We start from the raw sequence: 8126 nt of genomic DNA on the forward strand, positions 1-8126 counted from the left end.
TCTCTCTCTCTCTCTCTCTCTCTCTCTCTCTCTCTCTCTCTCTCTCTCTCTCTCTCTCTCTCTCTCTCTCTCTCGGCTCTCCACCAGGCCACCAATGAATGTGGGGTCAGGATGGAAGGAGGTGGGGAGGACTGAGTTGTTTGTCCCCCCTCTTGGCACAGCTCTCTTAGTCTCTACCAGGCGGCCGTCAACCTTGTGTGGCCGAGCCTTCTGCACCGCGTCTACGTGCTTGGGACTGTCAAAGGTCACGAAGCCGAACCCTCGCGACCTGTAGTGTGTGGTGAGTGTGTCGGTTATGGGGTGGTGGTGGTGGTGGTGGTGAGAAATAGAAATATGAATATATATATATATATATATATATATATATATATATATATATATATATATATATATATATATATATATATATATATATATATATATATAGAGAGAGAGAGAGAGAGAGAGAGAGAGAGAGAGAGAGAGAGAGAGAGAGAGAGAGAGAGAGAGAGAGAGAGAGAATTATCTATTATACTCAATTTCCCGTTAATGATACTTTTTTTTATCTTTATTCGTTGATTTACAGGCAGGGTTGACTTTGAGAGAGAGAGAGAGAGAGAGAGAGAGAGAGAGAGAGAGAGAGAGAGATTATCAATTTCCGTTAATGATACTTTTTCATCTTCATTCGTTGATTTACAAGCAGGGTTGACTTGAGAGAGAGAGAGAGAGAGAGAGAGAGAGAGAGAGAGAGAGAGAGAGAGATTATTATTGTTATTATCTATTATAATATATTTCCTTAAATTTCTGGGCACTCCACCCAGCTCTCTCTCTCTCTCTCTCTCTCTCTCTCTCTCTCTCTCTCTCTCTCTCTCTCTCTCTGTTGTTGTAGTAGTAGTAGTAGTAGTAGTAGTAGTAGTAGTAGTATTACAATTATAATAATAATAATAATAATAATAATAATAATAATATGATGATGATGATAATATGCAACATGTGAAATTATAATAACTATAATAACAATAGGTAATTAAAGCACTGTATTTACCTTGAGATCTGATCGGAAGCATAATAGCCGAGCCACCATATCCTTACAAGTCAGGAGACCGACTGGCCGGTTTTTTTTTTTTTTTTTTTTTGTTGTTGTTTAGGTTTGTCAGCATCTGCTGACACGGGCTATGTAGAGTCCGTCAAGGTAGGGGCGGATAAGTACGAGGCTGTTAAAATAACAGTGGCGGTGGTGGGTACTTGGTGACAATGTGCGAGAAGGCACAAATTGTTACCAGCGTCCTCCCCAACTGGCCGGTGACGTTCAGAATCAAATACTTCTATGCACGCGGGATCAAGCGATGGACTCTCGTCCTTATGGACCGCTCGCACATACATGCACCATACTCCCACATTTTATATCTGAGCCCTCCATAAGGACGAGAATCCATCGCTTGTTGACGCGTACATCGTCCAGTCTGACAATGCGTACAGGTGTTAGACAAGTCCGGGATTCGGAAACTTCACCAGCCAGCCAGTTGGTTTCCTGACTTGAAAAGTTATTGGGAACTCGGCAGTCGTACTTCCGATCAGATCTCAAGTACAGACAGTACAGTGCTTCAATTACGTATAGTTATTATCATTATTAGAATTGCACGTGTTACATATTATTATTATTATTATTATTATTATTATTATTATTATTATTATTATTATTATTATTATTATTGCTGCTACTACTACTACTACTACTACTACTACTACTACTACTACTACTACTACTACTACTACTACTACTACTACTACTACTACTAGACGTCTAAAGTAGGCGCTCGCTGGACGCACGCTGGTCATCACGCAGGCACGCACACACACACACACACACACACACACACACACACACACACACACACACACTGTACTCTCATTTTTTTCAGGTTAATATTGTTGAGTGCCTTAACAAGCTGACTGGTCCATCTATCAACTGGAGACACACTCACAACCTTACCACCAGTTATCTCGTCTTCAATAACACTCAAATGTTCCCTCATTTCTATAGACGCTACACTGAACATCCTGGCTCTGTCATTTACTTCTACTAATCTAAACTGGGAATCTTCACACATCATCACATTAAAACAAAATAAACATTCCCTATGAAATGAGGCGTTTTCAGTATTCTCCGCCAGTTTTTTCTCCCTCCAACCCCCCCCCCCAGCTGGTAACTCCTTCCATGCCAGCAGTATACGTAAGCTTTACATACATATATTGTCTTAGATAGGCTGGCTGTTTCTCTCACCAATTTCTCTTTTCTAACTGACTGCCCTCACCTTCATTCTCATCACCTGATTGTTGTGTCATTAGTGATTGTTGTTATTATTAATAATAATAATAATTATTATTATTATTATTATTATTATTATTATTATTATTATTAATATTGTTATTATTTGATTATTTATTGTATTACTACTACTATTACTACTACTACTATCATTATTATTTTATTTATTTATTTATTCAATATTATTTTAGTACTACTACTACTACTACTATTATATTATCACCATCATCATCATCATCATCATCGTATCATTATCATCATCACTACAATCACTTATTACTAGCAGTGTAATTATTCAAAGAAGCAGAGTTCACCAGCCCACCCCTGCAGGTCATTAACCTGGTAACCTCCAAAGACCCTTGGTAATGTCAACAAAATGGTCTAACCGTGCACAAATCTCAAGGTAAAAATGTGTCCCAGTACTGAAGGGGTTAATTAAGAGAGGTAGTTTAATGGATCATCGGTCCTGCTTAACTGCCTGACTGGCTAATAATTGCACTAACTTCATCACCACTCTCGTTAATGGCCAGTCTTCACTATCTTAACCCCTTCGGCACCGGGACGTATTTTCATCTATAGTTTTAAGTGTGATTAGACGATTGCATTGACATTATGAAGGGTCTATGGAGGTCAGAGGTTTAATGGCCAGAGTCTTCACTATTTCAATCCCCACGTGAGTTTGTGAAGCTGTATAAAATCATCAAATAGTAACCAGATTGAGTACGGAAATGTGTAATGGTACTGAAAGGGTTAATCCCCACGTAAGTTTCTGAATCTGTATGAAATTGCCAAGTAGTAAGCATTTAGCATGAATATCGTAATGTCACGGTACTGAAAGGGTTAGCTATCCATTCACTCGTTTCAGGCACCACTAGTTAGCCTCCTAATTCCTTCACCTCCCTCCGTCTTATTCATTCTGCTAACTTATTACATTTCCGTCTTTACAACTCAATTCAACTCACGGTTCCTTAGAAAAGTCATCCGTTCATGGTACGTTTTTACTCTTCATATTTTTTTTTAATATTGATTCGTTGATTTGCACGCAGGGTTCAGAGAGAGAGAGAGAGAGAGAGAGAGAGAGAGAGAGAGAGAGAGAGAGAGAAAAATTATCTATCATAATCAATTATCCGTTAATGATACGTTTTTTTTTTTTTTTTTTCGTTGATTTGCAGGCAGGGTTGAGAGAGAGAGAGAGAGAGAGAGAGAGAGAGAGAGAGAGAGAGAGAATGATTATTACCTATTATAATCAATTTCCCGTTAATGATACGTTTTTTTTCTTTATTCGTTGATTTACAGGCAGGGTTCACATGAGAGAGAGAGAGAGAGAGAGAGAGAGAGAGAGAGAGAGAGAGAGAGAGAATGATTATTACCTATTATAATCAATTTCCCATTAATGATACGTTTTTTTCTTTATTCGTTAATTTACAGGCAGGGTTCAGAGAGAGAGAGAGAGAGAGAGAGAGAGAGAGAGATTATTATTACCTATTATAATCAATTTTCCGTTAATGATACGTTTTTTTTTTTTCTTTATTCGTTGATTTACAGGCAGGGTTCACTTGGAGAGAGAGAGAGAGAGAGAGAGAGAGAGAGAGAGAGAGAGAGAGAATTATTATCTATCATAATCATTTACTGAGAAGGAAGCTTCAAAATGTTACAACAAAATAATAAAAAAAAATCCTGTATTATTATAAGTACTACACGGAAGGTAAGAATGATTGATAAAACAAATATATGCAATTGTGTGTGTTTAACGGTTGGTTTGGAAGGAGTTAATATTGAGCATGGCTAGTTCATATCCAGATGGTGGACCAGTCGTTAGATTCACCGGCAGCGTTTCATATGTTCGTTTGCGCTCAAATTGTTTTTTCCTTATCGGCAGGTTGGGGAGGGGACGAGAACGAAGCAGGGTCAATAGCTCAGAATGACAGCTATACCAGTTTAACTCCAGACATCACGCCCGCTACATCTCACCTCTCCAGTCACCACGCCACTACGCCACCACCGACCCCTCGAGTCTACGCAGCCCGGTGTCCGTCTGTGTCTTGTCGTCGGGCGTGACGTGCAGCAAAGGCGGTAACAGCAACGGGAAGTTTTATCTACGTGATGGAGGTTTTTCGTGCGGCGAGGTGACGTGCCGCTGCTGTGAGATTAGCGGACCACCCCACCCCACTCTACAGCCACAGCACAGCATAGCCACAGCACAGCGGAGAGGTTGGTGGTGTGTATGTAAATGAATAGTGTCGGTGTTGTGTGTGCGTTGACTTGCTGTGGTGATAGGAAGTTGTTAGTCAGTAAATTGAGGGTGGTTAGGAATGTTGACTGATAAAGGATAACAGGATATGTGTAGGATGTGCACTGTGTCTATTGGAAGGTTAACTATACGGTGTCTGTCTGCGTGACTATGTAGGATGTATTAGGAACTAACGGTACGTATGAGTGTTAAATTTACTTGGTTTAGTTGTCAATTAGGGGCGATGGTTCAGAATAGATTTTGGGTAATGACCGTGGCAATGAAGTGTTTTTGTGGTCATTGTAGTTGTGTAGGAAGAATTACGTTTAACCTCTTTCAGTACTGTGACGCATTTTCACCTTGAGGTGTGTGTACGATTAGATAATTCTATTGTTACAAAGCATGTATGGATGTCACAAGGTTAATGGCCTGTCTTCACTATTTTAATTCCTCGCGCTTGTATGAAATCACCAAATAGTGACAGAAGGAATATATGAAAACGCATCTTGGTGCTGAAGGGATTAAACGTGTCGCGTAACTATAGAACTCTAAGTTATATTTGAGGCTATAATGTTTCAGGTTAGTCATTGTGGTTCCCTCGTTATAGAATAGGTACCAGAATCGGCGAAAAGAATGAGTGGACAGGATTTCTTCACGTAACGAGGCTGGTGTTTCAAGGTACGTGCATTAGAGGCACGTGTTAGTATAACGGTAAGTGGGGATATAACCATGAAATTAGTTCTTGAAAGTGGTAGGCAGGCCTAAATCGTTAAGAGGTTCACGAGTGACGGTGGGGGTTTTTGTGAGTTTGTGAAGCTGTATAAAATCATCAAATAGTAACCAGAATGAGTACGGGAATGTGTAATGGTACTGAAAGGGTTAATCCCACGTAAGTTTCTGAATCTGTATAAAATTGCCAAGTAGTAAGCATATAGCATGAATATCGTAATGTCACGGTACTGAAAGGGTTAGCTATCCATTCACTCGTTTCAGGCAGCACTAGTTAGAGAGAGAGAGAGAGAGAGAGAGAGAGAGAGAGAGAGAGAGAGAGAGATTATCTATCATCATTTACTAAGAAGGAATCTATCATCATTTACTAAGAAGGAAGTTCAAAATGTTACAACAAAATAATAATAAAAAAAAATCCTGTATTATTATAAGTACTACATGTATTATTATAAGTACTACACGGAAGGTAAGAATGATTGATAAAACAAATATATGCAGTTGTGTGTGTTTAACGGTTGGTTTGGAAGGAGTTAATATTGAGTGTGGCTAGTTTATATCCAGATGGTGGACCAGTGGTTAGATTCACCGGCAGCGTTTCATATGTTCGTTTGCCCTCAAATTGTTTTTCCCTTATCGGCAGGTTGGGGGGAGGGGGACGAGAACGAAGCAGGGTCAATAGCTCAGAATGACAGCTATACCAGTTTAACTCCAGACATCACGCCCGCTACATCTCACCTCTCCAGTCACCACGCCACTACGCCACCACCGACCCCTCGAGTCTACGCAGCCCGGTGTCCGTCTGTGTCTTGTCGTCGGGCGTGACGTGCAGCAAAGGCGGTAACAGCAACGGGAAGTTTTATCTACGTGATGGAGGTTTTTCGTGCGGCGAGGTGACGTGCCGCTGCTGTGAGATTAGCGGACCACCCCACCCCACTCTACAGCCACAGCACAGAGGAGAGGTTGGTGGTGTGTATGTAAATGAATAGTGTCGGTGTTGTGTGTGCGTTGACTTGCTGTGGTGATAGGAAGTTGTTAGTCAGTAAATTGAGGGTGGTTAGGAATGTTGACTGATAAAGGATAACAGGATATGTGTAGGATGTGCACTGTGTCTATTGGAAGGTTAACTATACGGTGTCTGTCTGCGTGACTATGTAGGATGTATTAGGAACTAACGGTACGTATGAGTGTTAAATTTACTTGGTTTAGTTGTCAATTAGGGGCGATGGTTCAGAATAGATTTTGGGTAATGACCGTGGTAATGAAGTGTTTTTGTGGTCATTGTAGTTGTGTAGGAAGAATTACGTTTAACCTCTTTCAGTACTGTGACGCATTTTCACCTTGAGGTGTGTGTACGATTAGATAATTCTATTGTTACAAAGCATGTATGGATGTCACAAGGTTAATGGCCTGTCTTCACTATTTTAATTCCTCGCGCTTGTATGAAATCACCAAATAGTGACAGAAGGAATATATGAAAACGCATCTTGGTGCTGAAGGGATTAAACGTGTCGCGTAACTATAGAACTGTTATATTTGAGGCTATAATGTTTCAGGTTAGTCATTGTGGTTCCCTCGTTATAGAATAGGTACCAGAATCGGCGAAAAGAATGAGTGGACAGGATTTCTTCACGTAACGAGGCTGGTGTTTCAAGGTACGTGCATTAGAGGCACGTGTTAGTATAACGGTAAGTGGGGATATAACCATGAAATTAGTTCTTGAAAGTGGTAGGCAGGCCTAAATCGTTAAGAGGTTCACGAGTGACGGTGGGGTTTTGTGAGTTTGTGAAGCTGTATAAAATCATCAAATAGTAACCAGAATGAGTACGGGAATGTGTAATGGTACTGAAAGGGTTAATCCCCACGTAAGTTTCTGAATCTGTATAAAATTGCCAAGTAGTAAGCATATAGCATGAATATCGTAATGTCACGGTACTGAAAGGGTTAGCTATCCATTCACTCGTTTCAGGCACCACTAGTTAGCCTCCTAGAGAGAGAGAGAGAGAGAGAGAGAGAAATTATCTATCATCATTTACTAAGAAGGAAGCTTCAAAATGTTACAACAAAATAATAATAAAAAAAAATCCTGTATTATTATAAGTACTACATGTATTATTATAAGTACTACACGGAAGGTAAGAATGATTGATAAATATATGCAGTTGTGTGTGTTTAACGGTTGGTTTGGAAGCAGTTAATATTGAGTGTGGCTAGTTTATATCCAGATGGTGGACCAGTGGTTAGATTCACCGGCAGCGTTTCATATGTTCGTTTGCCCTCAAATTGTTTTTCCCTTATCGGCAGGTTGGGGATGGGGGAGAACGAGAACGAAGCAAGGTCATTAGCTCAATGGCAGCTAGATCAGTATAACTCCAGACATCACGCCACCACCGACCCCTCGAGTGTACGAGTGATTGGGAGGAATGAAAGTGAGCGTGAATGGAGGCAAGAGGAGGCAGAGTGGAAACTGAATGCAGTGTGATAAGAGACAGAAGGGATGAATAAGTGGAGTGTGTGACCGAGTTAGGGCACTATGAAGACGTGTAAGGAATGGTGGTGGTGGTGGAGAAACTAAGTTGAGACGAGTGAAAGGGTTTCAGCCAGTTTTAGGACGGACAGAGGAGGGAAATGGTGTTAGTGAGTTAGGGCTTATTATGGATGAAATGAAGACGTGAAGGGAAAGTGTGGTGTTGAAAATGTGTAGAGACGAGTGAAAGGCAGTGAAGGTGTGTTTAGGGCAATGTTGCGTTAGATGTAGGGATAATTAGTAAACAAGGTATTGCTGTTTTGTTAATTTTGTCCATTACAGGAGTTGACTATCCGAAGGCCTGACTCGCAGCGGCAATGAGCCTCGTGTACCTT

The 8126-nt window shown here is 40.5% G+C and overlaps 1 protein-coding gene across 7 annotated transcripts in view; it reads left to right on the forward strand.

Annotated features, from left to right (window-relative positions):
• The window catches only part of LOC123502382, a 137133-nt gene that overhangs the window by 114848 nt on the left and 14159 nt on the right, over window positions 1–8126 (forward strand). For 2 of the 7 annotated variants that reach the window (XM_045251562.1, XM_045251563.1), the window contains exon 2: window positions 88–280. The exons of 1 other annotated variant lie outside the window; for it this stretch is intronic. Coding sequence is in view for 2 of the 6 variants with exons in the window: in XM_045251565.1 (XP_045107500.1) it covers window positions 162–280; window positions 5908–6089 (301 nt within the window). In the remaining 4 variants the exon portion in view is untranslated. Of the gene's footprint in view, window positions 1–87; window positions 281–4190; window positions 4520–5907; window positions 6227–7568; window positions 8114–8126 lie in introns of those variants that run through there. 4 more of the 7 variants (XM_045251565.1, XM_045251566.1, XR_006673986.1 and 1 more) reach the window with 4 other exon arrangements.

The sequence above is a fragment of the Portunus trituberculatus genome, chromosome 11 (genome assembly GCF_017591435.1).
Source record: "Portunus trituberculatus isolate SZX2019 chromosome 11, ASM1759143v1, whole genome shotgun sequence".
Lineage (NCBI taxonomy): Eukaryota > Metazoa > Arthropoda > Malacostraca > Decapoda > Portunidae > Portunus > Portunus trituberculatus.